Source organism: Choloepus didactylus, chromosome 18, assembly GCF_015220235.1.
Source record: "Choloepus didactylus isolate mChoDid1 chromosome 18, mChoDid1.pri, whole genome shotgun sequence".
NCBI lineage: Eukaryota > Metazoa > Chordata > Mammalia > Pilosa > Megalonychidae > Choloepus > Choloepus didactylus.
In genome coordinates, this window is record NC_051324.1 from 71,224 (window position 1) to 87,924 (window position 16,701).

The 16,701-nt window shown below is 39.0% G+C and overlaps 1 protein-coding gene across 3 annotated transcripts in view; it reads left to right on the forward strand.

Moving 5' to 3' along the window:
- Positions 1-12,533, forward strand: part of LOC119513929 (zinc finger protein 596-like) — a 45,931-nt gene extending 33,398 nt beyond the window's left edge. For 2 of the 3 annotated variants that reach the window (XM_037809397.1, XM_037809398.1), the window contains 2 exons: positions 7,964-8,046; positions 8,482-12,533. In XM_037809397.1, the coding sequence (XP_037665325.1) occupies positions 7,964-8,046; positions 8,482-9,690 (1,292 nt within the window). In that variant the 3' untranslated portion in view covers positions 9,691-12,533. The remainder of the gene's footprint in view (positions 1-7,963; positions 8,047-8,481) is intronic. The other variant, XM_037809399.1, reaches the window with a different exon arrangement.
- Positions 12,534-16,701: the final 4,168 nt, after the last annotated feature.

A 16,701-nucleotide genomic window follows, 5' to 3' on the forward strand; every position in this document is an offset into this window, starting at 1 on the left:
ATTTGTCCTTCTGTGTCTGGCTTATTTCACTCAACATACTGTCCTCAAGGTCCATCCATATTGTCACATGCTTCAGGACTTCATTCTTTCTTACAGCTGAGTAATATTCCACCATATGAATATTTCACAGTTTATTTATCCATCCATCAGTTAATGGATGTTTGGGTTTCATCTTTTCATGGTTTGAATAATGCCACTATGAACATCAGTGTGCAAATGTTTGCATCCCAGATTTCAGTTCTTTTGAGTGTATACCTAGTAAGGTGATTGCCAGATCATATGGCAGCTCTACACTTAGCTTTCTGAGGAACCACCAAACTGCCTTCCAAAGCAGCTGCACCATTTTACATCCCCACCAGCAGTGAACAAGTTCCTATTTCTCCACGTCCTCTCCAGCACTTGGAGTTTTCTATTTCTTTGAAAATGGTCATTCTATTAGGTGTCTAATGATATTTCATTGTGGTTTTGATTTGCATTTCCCTAATAGCTAGTGATGTTGAGCATCTTTTCATGTGCTTTTTGGCAATTTGTATTTTCCCTTTGGAAAAGTTTCTTCAAGTCTTTTGCTCATTTTTTAATTGGGTGGCTTGTCTTTTTATTGTTGAGTTGTTTGATTCTTTATGAATTCTGGATATTAAACCCTTATCAGATATGTTGTTTAGAAGTATTTTCTTCCATTTGTAGGCTGTCTTTTCACTTTCTTGAAGCACAAAAGGATTCCATTTTGAGGAGATCCCATTTATCTGATTCTTCTTTTGTTTCTTGTGCTTTGGGTGTCAGTTCTAAGAAACCACCTCCTACCACAAGATCTTGAAGATTCTTCTCTAGGAATTTTATTGTATCAGCTCATCTACTTAGGTCTTTGCTCCATTTGGAATTAATCTTTTTGTATAAGGTGTGAGATAAGTGTCCTCTTTCATTCTTTTGGATATGGAGATCCAGTTCTTCCAGCACCATTTGTTGAAGAGACTGTTCTGTCCCAGTTGAGTAGATTTGGCCACCTTGTCAAAAATCAGTCGACATGTATGTCTTTTTCTGAACTGTCAGTTTGATTCCACTGGTCAAAATATCCATCCTTATGCTGGTGTCATGCTGTTTTGACCACCATAGCTTTGAAATATGCTTCTGAATCAGGAACTGTTAGTCCTCCAACTTAGTTTTTCTTTCTTGAGATGTTCTTGGCTATTCAGGGCCCCTCATCCTTCCACATAAATTTGATGATTGGCTTTTCTGTTTCTGCAAAGTAGGCTCTTGGAATTTTGATTGGAATTGCATTGAATCTGTAACTCAATCTGGGTAGAACTGACATCTTAACTTAGTTTATTCTTCCTGTCCCTTGAATACAGAATGTCTTTCCATTTATTTAGATCCTCCTTGATTTCTTTCCTCAATGTTTTCTAGTTTTCTGAATACAGGTCCTTTACATCCTTGATATGCTGGTTTGTATGTATTATGTCCCCCAGAAAAAGCCATGTTCTTTGATGTAATCTTGTGAGGGAAGATTGATTAATCTTTTTGATTAGGGTGTGACCTCTTGATTAGATTATTTCCATGGAGATGTGGACCCCACCCATTTAGGGTGTATCTTGATTTAATCACTGGGGTCCTGTAAAAGAGCTACAAACAGCAGGACCTCAGAGCAGCTCAGAGAGACATTTTGGAGATGGACACTGAAAGCAGACTTTTGCTGACACTTTGGGGATGCTAGCCCAGTGTTTGCTCTGAAGAAGCTAAGAGAGGACAAAACATGCCAAGAGTAACATTCTGAAGAAAGCAGAGGAGCTGAGGAGCTGGAGCACAACCTGGGATCCACAGGTGTCAGCCATGTACCTTCCCAGCTAACAGGTTTTCTGGACACCATTGGCCTTCCTTTGGTGAAGGTACACTCGTGTTGATGTCTTAATTTGAACATTTTCATGTCCTTCAGTGTAAATTTGCGACCAAATAAACCCCCTTTATAAAAGCCAATCCATTTTCAGTATTTTGCATAATGGCAGGATTAGCTAACTGGAACACTTGGTTAAATTTATTCCTAGATATTTGATTATTTCAATTGCTATTGTAAATGGAATTTTTTTCATGATTTCCTCTGTAGAAAGCTTATTACTAGTGTATACAAATGCTACTGATTTTTGCATGTTGATCTTTTATTCTTCCACTTTGCTGAACTCTTTTATTAGTTCTACTAGCTTTGTTTTAGATTTTCTTTTACTTTCTAAATATAGGATCATGTCATCTGCAAATAGTGAAAGTTTTGCTTTTTCCTTTACAATTTGGATGCCTTTTTTTCCTTGCCTGTTTCATCTAGTTAGAATTTCTAGCAGTGTTGAATAACAGTGTGGTGACAGTGGCATCCTTGTCTTGTTTAAGATCTTAAAAGAAAAGCTTTCAGTCTCTAACCAACCATTGAGTATGATGTTAACTGTGTGTTTTTCCTATATGTCCTGTATCATGTAGTGGAACTTACCTTCTATTCCTCTTTCTTAGTGTTTTTACAAAGAAATCATGCCAGATTTTTTTTATACTATGAAAAAAAGTTTTTTAATTATTAATAAAAAAGATAAAACAAAAAAATAAAATATACAATACAATAGTAGTGTCAGACAGCAACACTACTACCAAGAATCCCATATCCCTTCCTTATAACTCCCCTCATACACATTTAGCTTTGGTGTACTGCCTTTGTTACATTTAATGGAAGCAATTATGATGTTACTGTTGACCATAGACTCCAGTTTGCTTTGATTATATTTTTCCCCAATACCATCCCCTTTCCAACACTCTGCATGGTTGACATTCATTTGTTCTCCCACATGCAAGAATAGTTTTATATTTGTGCATTTAGTCACAATCATTGGCCACTCCAGTTTTTGCTAAGTTAAACAGTCCCAGTATTTATCTTCTATTTTTAGCTCAGGTGTCATTCATGCCCCTAGCCCACCTCTTTCAGCTTTATTCATGGACCTCTTTGTTCAGTGTACTTACAATATTGTGCAACCATCACACAGTATTATCCTATCTATTTCTGGATCTATACAGTCAATCCTGCTGAACATTCTGTAGTCTTTCAGCATCAAATGCCCAATTTCTACCCTCTTTCTATCTCCTAGTAGCCTGTGTTATCAGCTTTTAACTCTCAAAGTTTGCTCATTAATGTTAGATCATATTAGTGTGAACATACAGTATATGTCCCTTTGTGTCTAGCTAACTTCACTCAACACAGTGTCCTCAGAGTTCATCCACATTATTATATGTTCCATGTCTTTGTTCTGTCCTACAGCTGTGTAATATTCCATCGTGTGTATGTATCACAGTTTGTTTATCCACTTGTCTGTTCATGGACATTTGAGCTGTTTCCATCTCTTGGTTATTGTGAATAATGCCCTGATAAACATCGGTTTACAAATGTCCATTTGTGTCTTAACTTTCAGTTCCTCTGAGTATGTACCTAGCAATGGAATAGCTGGGTCATATGGCAAATCTATACTTAGCTTCCTGAGGAACCTCCACACTGTCTTCCAGAGTGGTTGCTCATTCTACATTCCCACCGACAGTGAGTAAGTGTGCCTCTTTCTCCACGTCCTCTCCAGCACTTGTAGTTTTTTGTTTTTTTTGGATAATGGCCATTCTGGTAGGTGTGAGATGGTATCTCATTATGGTTTTGATTTGCATTTCCCTAATAGCCAGTGAAGTTGAGCATTCTTTCATATGTTTTTGAGCCATTTGTATTTTCTCATCAGAAAACTGTTCAAGTCTTTTGCCCATTTTTTAATTCAGTTGTTTGTCATTCTGTTGTTGGGTTGTAGGATCACTTTATATATTTGGGATATTAAACCCTTATCTGATATGTGGTTTCCAAATATTGTCTCCCATTTGTGGGGTGCCTTTTTACCTTTCTGACAAAGTCCTTTGATGTACAAAACTGTTTAATTTTGAGGAGATCCCATTTGTCTATTTGTTCTTTCGTTGCTCACGCTTTGGGTGTAAGGTCTAGGAAACTACCTCCTATCACAAGATCTTTAAGAAATTGCCCTACATTTTCTTCTAAGAGTCTTACAGTCTTAGCACTAATGTTTAAGTCTTTGATCCATTCTGAGTTAATTTTTGTATAAGGTGTGAGTTAGGGGTCCTCTTTCATTCTTTTGGAAATGGATATCCAGTTCTCCAAACAGCATTTATCGAACAGGCTGCTCTGTCCCAGTTGCTTTGGCTTGACTGCCTTATCAAAGATCATTTGTCCATAGATGTGCGAGTGTATTTCTGAACACTCAATTTGATTCCATTGGTTGGTATATCTATCCTTATGCCTGTACCATGCTGTTTTGAGCATTGTAGCTTTGTAATATGCTTCAAAGTCAGGTAGTGTGAGACCTCCCACTTCGTTCCTCTTTCTCAAGATATTTATGGCTATTTGAGGGACCTTGCCCTTCCAAATAAATTTGGTTATTGGTTTTTCTATTTCTGCAAAGTAAGTTGTTGAGATTTTAATTGGTATTGCATTGAATCTATAAGTCAGTTTAGGTAGAATGACATTTTAATTATATTTAGTCTTCTAATCCATGAACATGGTGTGTTCTTCCATTTTTTTAGGTCCTGTTCAATTTAGCAGTTTCTTGTAGTTTTCTTTGTATAGGTCTTTTGTGGCCTTTGTAAAGTTTATTCCTAAATACTTGATTCTTTTGGTTGCTATTGTAAATGGATTTTTTTTCTTGATTTCTTCCCCTTCTTGCACATGACTTGTGTATAAGAACACTACAGATTTTTGCATGTTGATCTTGTAGACTGCCACTTTGCTGTGTTCATTAATTAGTTCTAATAGCTTTGATGTACATTTTTCTGGATTTTCTACATATAGAATCATGTCATCTGCAAACAGTGAAAGTTTTACTTCTACCTCTCCAATTTGGATGCCTTTTATTTCTTTTTCTTGCCTAATTGCTCTAGCTAGAACTTCCAGCACAATGTTGAATAACAATAGTGACAGTGGGCGTCCCTGTCTTATTCTTGATCTTAGAGGGAAAGCTTTCAGTCTCTCCCCATCGAGTACGATGTTAGCTGTGGGTTTTTCATATATTGCCTGTATTATATTGAGAAAATTCCCTTCTATTCCTATCCCTTGAAGTGTTTTCATCAAGAAAGGATGTTGAATTTTGTCAAATGCTTTTTCTGCATTGATCAAGATGATCATGTGGTTCTTCTTCTTTAATTTATTGAGGTGGTTTATTACATTAATTGATTTTCTTGCATACATGGAATAAACTCCACCTGGTCATGGTGTATAATTCTTTTAATGTGTTGCTGGATTTGATTTGTGAGTATTTTGTTGATGATTTTTGCATCTATGTTCATTAAAGAGATTGGTCTATAATTTTCCTGTTTTGTAGTATCTTTGTCTGATTTTGGTATTAGGGTGATGTTGGCTTCATAGAATGAGTTGGGTAGCTTTCCCTCCTCGTCAATTTTTTGTAAGAGTTTGAGCAGGATTGGTACTAATTCCTTCTTGAATGCTTGGTAGAATTCACATGTGAAGCCATCTGGTCCTGGGCTTTTCTTCTTTGGGAGCTTTTTGAGGACTGACTCAGTCTCTTTTCTTGAGATTGGTTTGTTGAGGTCTTCTGTTCCTTCTCAAGTCAATGTTGGTTGTTTATACTTTTCTAGGAAGTTGTCCATTTCATCTAAGTTGTCTAGTTTATTAGAATATAGTTGCTCATAGTATCTTCTCATTATCTCCTTTATTTCTGCAGGGTCAGTAGTTATATTTCCTTTCCCTTTTCTGATTTCATTTATTTGCATCCACTTTTTTTTTTTTTTTTTCAGTTAACCTAGCTAGGGGTCCATTGATTTTGTTGATTTTCTCAAAGAACCCCAACTTCTGGTTTTGTTGATTCTCTCTGTTGTTTTCCTGTTCCCAATTTCATTTATTTCTCCTCTAATCTTTGTTTTTCTTTCTTTCTGTTTGCTTTGGGGTTAGTTTGCTGTTCCTTCTCTAGTTCCTCCAGGTGAACAGTTAGTTCCTCAATTTTTTCTCTCTTTTAATACAGGGGTTTAAGGCAATAAATTTCCCTCTCAGCACCACCTTTGCTGCATCCCATAAGTTTTGATATGTTGTGTTTCCATTGTCATTTGCCATGAGGTATTTACTGATTTCTCTTGTAATTTCTTCCTTTACCCACTGATTTTCTAAGAGGGTGTTGTTTAACCTCCATTCTTTTGCCTGTTATTTATTTCCAACTTCATTCCATTCCAATCTAAGAAAGTGTTTTTTATAATATCAATATTTTTAAATTTGTCAAAACTTGGTTTGTGACCCAACATGTGGTTCATCCTAGAGAATGTTCCATGAGCACTTGAGAAAAATTTGTATCCTGCTGTTGTGGAGTGTTGTGTTCTATAAATGTCTGTCAGGTCTAGTTCATTTATCATACAATTCAACATCTCCATTTCCTTATTGATCCTCTGTCTAGATGTTCTATCCTTTGATGAAAGCAGTGTATTGAAGTCTCCAACTATTATTGTAGAGGTATCTACTTCTCCTTTCAGTGTTCTCAGTGTTTGCCTCATGAATTTGGGGGCACTCTGGCTTGGTGCATAAATATTTATGATTGTTCTGTTTTCTTGATGAATTGACCCCTTTATTAATATATAGTGCCCTTCTTTGTCTCTTTCAATTGTTTTACTTTTGAAGTCTAATTTGTCTGATATTAGTATAGCTACTCCCATGTTTTGCTGGTTGCTGTTTGCATGAAATATCTTTTTCCAGCCTTTCACTTTCAGCCTATTTTTGTCCTTGTGTTACAAGTGAGTTTCTTGTAGACAGCATATAGATGGGTCATGTTTTTTAATCCATTCTGCCCATCTGTGTCTTTTTATTGGGGAGTTTAATCCATTAACATTTGGTGTTATTACTGTAAGGGCAGTACTTTCTTCTACCATTTTGTCTTTTAGATTTTATACATCATGTCTTATTTTTTCCTCTCTCTCCTTTTACCCTTTCTGATAATCTTCATTTCTACACTCTTCTCCAAACCTCTCTCTTCTGTCTTTTCGTATCAGCCTGTAGCACTCCCTTCAGTATTTCTTGTAATGCCAGTCTCTTATTCACAAACTTTCTCAGTGTCTGTCTGAAAATATTTTGATCTCTCCCTCATTTTTGAAGGACAGTTTTGCCAGATATAGGATTCTTTGTTGACAGTTCTTCTCTTTCAGTATCTTAAATATATCATACCACTGTCTTCTCACCTCCATGGTTTCTGCAGAGAAATCTGTACAAAGTCTTATTGAGCTTCCCTTGTGTGTGATGGATTGCTTTTTTCTTGCTGCTTTCAGAATTCTCTCTTTGTCTTTGACATTGCACTATCTGATCAGTAAGTGTTTTGGTGTAGGTCTATTGGGATCTATTCTGTTCGGGGTGCACTGTACTTCCTGGGTCTAGATGGTGGAGTGCGGAGTTCTAGGGTCCTGTGCTTCATGACAAGGAGGAGCCTAATCAGTGAGGATTAGTTTCTTGAAAATAACAACTGAAGATTTCCTTAAGTGAATTATATTTTCTGAAATGAAGATGTTTATATTGGGGAAATTTTCCCCAGGTGTGGTCATTATTTGGTTCACTTATCAATCTGTATTCAAGTGTCTGTGGCTTCGAGGAAGTGGATATTTATGCACTATTGGATTTAAACTTTCAATTAATGACACTTTTCCTGGTCCTCCTTTTCGATGGTTTTCCTTTTCTTTACCATTCACCGTATTATCTTTTTAATAACTTTTCTTGTATTTCAATCTTGAAAATCTTTTCTAATTGTCAATGTTATATAAAATTATCTACTGTGTAGAATATTCCTTATTTTGATATTGTTTCATAGATAAGTGGCATCTTTGACATAAATATAGGGCCATGTGGGAATTTTCAACATTTTCATTTCCCTAATTCTAGTCTAGCAAGTAATTGTTTTTTCAATTGTTTCAGGCAAGGAAAGTGGACTTAGAAAACAGGAAATGCTATTCATGCAACATATCTGCAGGAAACACACATCTACCATTTTGTCATTGGTAAGCCTCATGAATGTGAACCCTAGTCTTCCAAATAGTTACCTGGGAGTGAAATAAATTAGGAATTCTGTACAATCACTTAACTGAAAGTAATTGGTTTTAAGCGTTAATCTAGAAAAATTCTGTGGTAGTTTGAATGTAGGGAAAAATTAACTTGAGCCCCAAAAGTATAACCTGGGTTTTTATAAAAAGATAATTGCATAAACATGGCTCATATACCTAATCTTTGAAATATTATAAAGTCTTCGAAATTGATGTGATAGCTCTGCTGTTGGGATGCTACAAAAGAGAAGATTTCTGTGCATGAAAGAGAATAACATAGTAATTAACTATCTGGGAAATATAATTGGAAGTTGTCAGTAATGATTAGAATTCGTATGTATATGAATGGATTTTTATGGGTTAACTTTTTGTGGTCTCTCATCTACTTGCCAGAAGCAGAAATCTCATACTGAAAAGAATAACATTACATGTAGTGAATTGCCAGAAGATTTAACTCACAGATCCAGAGTGACTCAACATGTATTAACTCTCAAGAGAAAGAAACCCTACTTCAGCAATCTATTTGGACAAACCCTCAGTGATCAGTCACCTTTCAGTCAACAAACACAAATTTGCAAAAGAAGTAAATCATATGACTGTCATCAAATTGGTAAATTGTTTGTTCAAAGTTCTGGTCTTACATATTACAATGGAACTCACATCAGAGAGAAACGATATGAATGCTATCTATGTGGGAAAGCCTTCAGTCAGAGTTCTGCTCTGAGACAACATGAGAGAACCCACACTGGAGAGAAACCTTATGAATGCCATCTGTGTGGGAAAGCCTTCACTCAATGTTCAGCCCTAAGACAGCATGAGAGAACCCACACTGGAGAGAAACCTTACGAATGCCATCTGTGTGGGAAAGCCTTCACTTACTCTTCAGCTCTGAGACAACATGAGAGAACTCACACTGGAGAGAAACCATATGAATGTCATCTATGTGGGAAAGCCTTCACCCATAATTCTAGCCTTAGACGACATGAGAGGACTCACACTGGAGAGAAACCTTATGAATGCCATCTATGTGGGAAAGCCTTCAACCATAATTCTACTCTTAGACAACATGAAAGGATTCACACTGGAGAGAAACACTATGATTGTCATCTATGTGGGAAAGCGTTCACCTATTATTCTAGCCTTAGAGGACATGAGAGAACTCACACTGGAGAGAAACCTTATGAATGTCATCTATGTGGGAAAGCCTTCACTAATTGTTCTGCCTTGAGACAGCATGAGAGAACTCACACTGGAGAGAAACCGTATGAATGTCACCTATGTGGGAAAGCCTTCACCCATCATTCTAGCCTTATAGGACATGAGAGGAATCACACTGGTGAAAAACCTTATGAATGTCATCTATGTGGGAAAGCCTTCACTCAGTGTTCTGCCCTGAGAAAACATGAGAGAATTCACACGGGAGAGAAACCTTATGAATGCCACCTATGTGGGAAAGCCTTCACCCATAATTCTAGCTTTAGACGACATAGTAGGACTCACACTGGAGAGAAGCCCTATGAATGTCATCTATGTGGGAAAGTCTTCACTCAGCGTTTTACACTGAGACAACATGAGAAAACTCATGCTAGAGAGATACTGTAAGAATATTGTCTATGTGGGAAACCTTAGTTTATTTTTGTAACCTAAGAACAACATGAGAGAACTCAAACTGGAGAGAAACCCTGTGAGTACTATATATATGAAAGGCTTTGGTCAATATTCTGACCTTAGATTACATGAGAGAACTTATGCTATCAATGTTTTGAATTTGGAAGAGATTTAAGCCCTTTATTTAACATTTAAACCTACTAGAGTACTCACATATTGAAGAAGACTGTTTGTAATCAACCTGGTAGAGCCTTTAGTCATCCTGACTACTTTATCAATTTAAGCCAATTAATACAGGAGAGAACCTATATAAATGTCAGCTGTGTAGCAAAGCATTGGATAGACAATGTGATGATATACATGAGAGAACTCATAAATATAATGAAATTGAATCTTCAACTAATAGAGCAAGAAGTTTTTAACAGAGGATGAAGCCCCTTGGGGGAGTGCCAGATCATACATGCTGGAGGTTTTATTCATGAAAAATCACACAAAATCATTTATTCATACAGCAACACTTATAGGGCAAGTAAGAATTCACATTATATAAAACTGTTATGGGTGTCATGAAGGCATGTCTAGAGTGATAATTCATTCCTTGGCATTAATATTCTTATGCTGAAGAAACAGCAATCTGATAGTCAATTTAGGAACATCTTCAGCTAGATTTCACATCAGGAAATTCATAGTGGAAAATGAAATACTTTATATGGACCCTTTAGCACACAATTCTGCAAAGAGTCAAGAATTTTGAACAAGACTTACTATTGAAATTATGTAGGATAATGTAGAATTATGAAGTGACATGGGTATACTAAATGATGAATTTTTAAAAAGTATTGTGAAGATTAAATGGGATCAGTACTTGCATATATGTAAGCCACAAATATTTTTGCTGAAAATCTAATATGTTAGCCACATTGTAGTTTTGTTTTCATGTTCTTGTAAATACAAAGATTTGAATCAATCAGAAAATAACTTTGTTAACACAGCTATTAGAACACAAAATTATGTTTCTTAACTATTAGTATTAAATATGTTCATGGCAAGGATGCAAACAAACATGCATAAACACACTTTAGAAGTGGATTTTTATGATTTTTTTAAAATGCCATTTAATATTGCCATCAAAATTCAGGATGGAATTTAAAACAAAACTACTTAAGTGTATTAAAATGCATCAGTCATGGAGAATTGGGGGTTCATTGGGTAGAGAATTCCCCAGAATCCAGAATCTGTCAGTGTGTCTTTCTGTAGGTTAGTATTTTATTGCAGAAAGACTTTTGCCAACAAGAACACATATCATACCCAACAAGGGCATGAATGTACATTGAAGGTGTAGGGATTGTCCAGCTTTCAGAATGTCCAATTTTCAAGAGGAAGGCACCTGCATCACTTCCAATTTAGAATCAGGGGACCTTTCTGGTAGTACTGCAGCCCAGACTACAAACCAGCCCTGGGTAGTGCATTCCACTGGGAATATAGAAGGAGAAGTTGGATATATTGAGATTTGGATTTTGCATTTGTAGCCTAAACAGGGAACTTCTTGGTCCTCCATTTTATCTAAGCTCAGTATTTCCCAACCTGCATTCCAGTGCCTTGTTTTCTTTACACTGCAGTGTTCAGTGTCCAAATACCTTCATATGGGGTCACCACCCGATAAGTTCTTCCTGATGACTTTTATGTAGTTGTTGAGTTGTTCATTCCAGTGTCTTCTCACCCCATCACTGCAATGTGGGAGTGTGCCTTTTTCTGGGTCACTTTTGCTACAAATGAGGAACCCAGATCTGATTGGAGTCCAGTTGGATATCTGAACAGTTTGCAGAGGTGTTTCTCCACAGCTACAACAGTGGTTCCATCTGCCACATTATGCATGAAAATTGCTGTCCCATATCCAGAATGTCTTTGTGATGCTTTTTGTCTTATGTCAAAACTCTTCGTTTTTGAGTTCTGCAGTTTCCTCCAGGAACCAAGCCATACCACCAGTTGGAATGACTTTTGTCATCCATTTTGTTAATTTGCAGAGGCCTGGGATTTTTGCCACCTAGGCACCTGTGTCTAAGAGATCCGTGAAGGTTTGTGTGCCCCTTTCTCCATCTACCACCAAGGGGACACAGGGCTTCTTATCCCTGGTGGGGACTCAGAGTCCTTGGCTCCATCCCTAGCATTCTTTGCAAAGTAAGTAAAATCAGGATACAGGCAGTGGAGGAGCATCCTTCCTATCCAAGTCATCATGCTCACAGTCAGACTTGTCTTCTTTACTGTCCGTGCCCAGGTGGAAGTATGTGTTAGAACCCATGTTGCCCTCTTTCCTGGGCTGCGTCTAGGACTCACTGGACACTCTTCAGACTTCTTAACCCTTGCAGGTCTGTGAACCCTCTTCCCCCTGTTCTTTTATGGCTTTTAATACAGCCTTAATCTCTTACCTAGAGGGACCACCTGCCTCATAACATTGGCAGTTTTTCTTTAAGGATCCCATCCATTTTTGCTTTGTCCATCCCATGTTTTGGTAATGAAATAGATGTTGCCCTATGGGTGGGCTGGCCCTGCCCCCTCCTTTGTCATTCCTTGGTAGTTCTTTGTGTCCCCTTTATGGCCCTTCTGGCACATTGTATTCGTTAGGGTTCTCTAAGGAAACAGAATCAACAAGAGATATTTATAAATATAAGATTTTATAAAAATGTCTCACATAACTGGGCATGCAAGAGTCCATATTCCATAGGGCAGGCAGCAAACTGGCAACTCCAATGAAGATGTTTGATGAACTACTCAGGCAGTGTACTGGCAACTTCAATGAATGTGTTCAATGAACTCCTCAGGGAACGAACAGACAACTTGGATGAAAGCCTCAGGAAATGCTTCACTGGTTACCTGAAGAATTGAAGGTCCTCTGTCTCACTTAAAAGTCTTCAACTGATTGGATAAAATCCAACTGATTGCATTCTCTCATTGTGAAAGACATGCCCTTGTTTGAAGTAATCAGTCACAGCTGCAGCCAATTGATGATTTAATAAATCAGCCTTCTTGTTTATTAACCAGCCACAAATGTCCTTGCAATAATGATGAGGCCAGTGCTTACTTGACCAGACACCTGGGTGCTATTACCTGGCCAAGTTGACACATGAATCTAACCATCACAGTCCACTCCTTGCCAACTTGGCAGTTATACACATCACCTTAAGCCATACTTTATCTCTAAGTAGAGAACAATAACAGATATATATTTTACCTAACAATACTCCACTGTCCTGGGTACAACTGAAGCACACTAAATCTCTCCAGAATAGGATGCAAGCCCTTGGGTGACATTAACTCTTAAAATTGATTTCTTAAATATCATGAGAAAACAAGGAGGAAATATTCATGCTATCATAGTCCTCATTTTTGTAACTGATAATGTGGTCATATTTCATATTTATCACTACCTTCTTCCACTACCCATTCCATGTTCCCTTTACCCTCAGCAAGCACTTCAGCTGACCATTGTTCTTTGCCTGGCGGGGTGACCCAGATCTTCATTCCTGAAGTTTCTTGGCCATTGGTAGTCCTGCCTGGATTGAGTTGTTGCAGCTTTCTATTAACTTTAAACAAAGGATATGGTAGTACTAAATGACACCCTAGGGGATCTCCTGTATTCCAGGAAAACTCTTCTTTACCTCCATTGTGTAGTTGCAGTGTGACTTCCCCTTGATAATCAGGATCAATCACTGCAGCCAGTAAAGTAACACCCTTCCTTGCCTGTTAATTTAGAGGCATAAGAAGCCCAAAGTGGTCAGGTGGCAGCCTTAACTTCCAGTTCAAAGGGATTATTGTTGTGTTTCCTGGCAGAAGCACTCCTCCTTTTGGAACCAAGACTTGTAGACCAGCAGAGCTTAAGCTTGCAGGGACAGGAAGCAAAAATTTTCCTAGTGGATCACTAGGAGTGATAGGTAGTGGTGCCACTCCTGTTTCCACCCCTTGATTCCTGGGCCCGTGAATCCTGGCTATGGGAGAAACAGCACTATAGAGTGGATGCTGATTCAGAGCATACACAGCCTCCTGGAGAACACTGCCCCAGCCGTGCAAGGTATTGCCACCTAGTTGGCGCCGTAATTGAGTCTTCAACAGGCCATTCCACTGTTCTATCAACCCAGCTGCCTCTGGATGATGAGGAACATGGTAAGACCAGAGAATTCCATGAGCATGTGCCCATCCCCTCACTTCATTTGCTGTGAAGTGGGTTCCTTAGCCAGAAGAAATGCTGTGTGGAATACCATGATGGTAGATAAGGCATGCTGTAAGTCCACAGATGGTAGTTTTGGCAGAAGCATTTTGTGCAGGGAAGGCAAACCCATATCCAGATTATGTATCTATTCCAGTAAGAAAAAATGGCTACCCCTTCCATGATGGAAGTGGCCCAATGTAATCAACCTGCCACCAGGTAGCAAGCTGATCACCTCAGAGTGGTGCCATATAGGGGACTGTGGGTCTCTGCAGTTGGCAGATTGGGCACTCAGCAGTTGCTGTGGCCAGAGTGGCCTAGATGAGTGAAAGTCTATGTTGCTGAACCCATGTATAACTTCCATCCATACCACCATGACCACTTTGTTCACAATCCCATTGGGCAATGACAGGAGTGGCTGGGTATCCACTAAATGGGTCATCTTATCCACTTGATTATTAAAATCTTGCTGAAGTCACCCTCTGGTGAGCATTCACAAGGGACACAAATATCTTCATGTTTTTGCCCACTCAGAAAGGTCTATCCACATAACTCTTCCCCCGATGTCTTTTTCACCAATTCTCCAATCATGTTCCTTCCAAGTCCGTGACCATCCAGTCAAACCATTAGCAATGGCCCATGAATCAGTATACAAATGCACTTCTGGCCAGTTCTTCCAAGCAAAGTGAACAAACAGGTGCACTGCTTGAAGTTCTGCCCACTAGGAGGATTTCCCCTCACCACTGTCCTTCAGAGACATCCCAGAAAGGGGCTACAGTGCTCTAGCTGTCCACTTTTTGGTGGTGCCTGCATATTGTGCAGAACCATCTGTAAACCAGGCCCAAGTTTTCTCTTCCTCAGTCAAATGTTTGTAAGGAACTGCCCAAGATACCATAGCTGTGGACTGTGAAATACAAGGTAATGTGGCAGGAGTGGGGCCCATGGGCATTTGGGCTACTTCCTCATGTAACTTACTTGTGCCTTCAGGACCTGCTTGCACTCTGTCTCATATATACCATCTCCATTTTAAGACGGAGTGCTGCTGTGCATGCCCAACTTTATGGCTTGGTGGGTTGGACAAGACCCAGCTCATGATAGGTAACTCAGTTCTCATGGTAACTTGGTGGCCCATGGTTAAGCATTCTGTCTCTACTAAGGCCCAATAGCAAGCCAAAAGTTGTTTCTCAAATGGAGAGTAATCTGAAGAGGATGGTAAGGCTTTACTCCAAATTCCTAAGGGCCTGCATTGTGATTCTCCTATAGGAGCCTTCCAAAGGCTCCAAACAGCATCTCTGTTTGCCACTGACACTTCCAACACCATTGGATCAGCTGGATCATATGGTCCAAGTGGCAGAGCAGTTGCAGAGCAGCATGGACCTGTTGCAGAGCCTCATCTTGTTCTGGTCCCCACTCAAAACTAGAAGCTTTTCTGGTCACTCAGTGAATGGGCACACCCAAATGAGGAATATGTTGCCTCCAAAATTCAAAGACACCAGCTAAACATTGTGCCCCTATTTTGGTCAAAGGAGGGGCAGATGCAACAGTTTATCCTTCACCTTAGAAGAGATATCTGGACATGCCCCACACCACTGGACACCTAGAAATTTTACTAAGGTAGAAGGCCCCTGTATTTTTGCTAGATTTATCTCCCATCCTCTGCCACACAAATATGTTACCAACAAATCTAGAATAGTTGCTACTTCTTCCTCACTAGGTCCAATAAACATGATATCATCAATATAATGGACCAGTGTGATGTCTTGTGGGAGGGAGAAAAGATCAAGATCCCTGCAGACAATGTTATGATATAGGGCTAGAGAGTTGATATACCCCTGAGGTAGCACAGTGAATGTATATTGCTGTCCTTGCCAGCTGAATACAAACTGTTTCTGGTGGTCCTTATTAACAGCTATTGAGAAAAAAAGCATTTGCCAGATCAATAGCTGCATACCAGGTACCAGGGGATGTATTGATTTCCTCAAACAATGATACCACATTTGGAAGAGCAATTGCAATTGCAGTCACCACCTGGTTAAGCTTACAAAAATCCACTGTCATCCTCCAAGACCCATCTGTTTTCTGCACAGGCCAAAAAGGGGAGTTGAATGGGGATGTGGTGGGAATCACCACCCCTGCATCCTTCAGGTCCATAAGAGTGACATTAATCTCTGCAATCCTTCCAGGAACCTGGTCTTGCTTCTGGTTTAATATTTTGCTAAGCAGGGGCAGTTCTAGTGGCTTCCACTTACCCTTTCCCACCATAAGAGCCTTCACTCCATGAGTCAGGGAACCAATGTGAGGATTCTGCCGGTTGCTGAATATGTGTATTCCAGTTATGCATTCCAGAACTGGGGAAATAACCACTGGACTCTCTGGGAGACAGACCTGAGGTAAGACTTCATTGCTCACCTGACCTCCATAAGCCCCAACTCTGAATGGTAGACCAGAGTGACATTTTGGGCCTCCTGGAATTAATGTCACTTCTGAACCTGTGTCTAATATTCCCCGAAATATCTGATCATTTCCTTTTCCCCAATGCACAGTTACCCTGGTAAAAGGTCACAGGTCCCCCTGGGAAAGGCTGGGAGGAAGATTAACAGTATAAATTTTTGGCAGTGTAACAAGGTCCTTCCCCAAGTGTACCTGGCCTACCCCTCATTTAAGGGACTCTGGATCTGTAAACTGTCTCAAATCTGGGAATTGATTAAAGGACCGTGACACTCTGTTTTTGTAATTCAAGGTAGACTTTTGTTCCCTTGATCTAGAATTCTTCTCTTATACAGCTCAAACAAGAATTTAGTAGA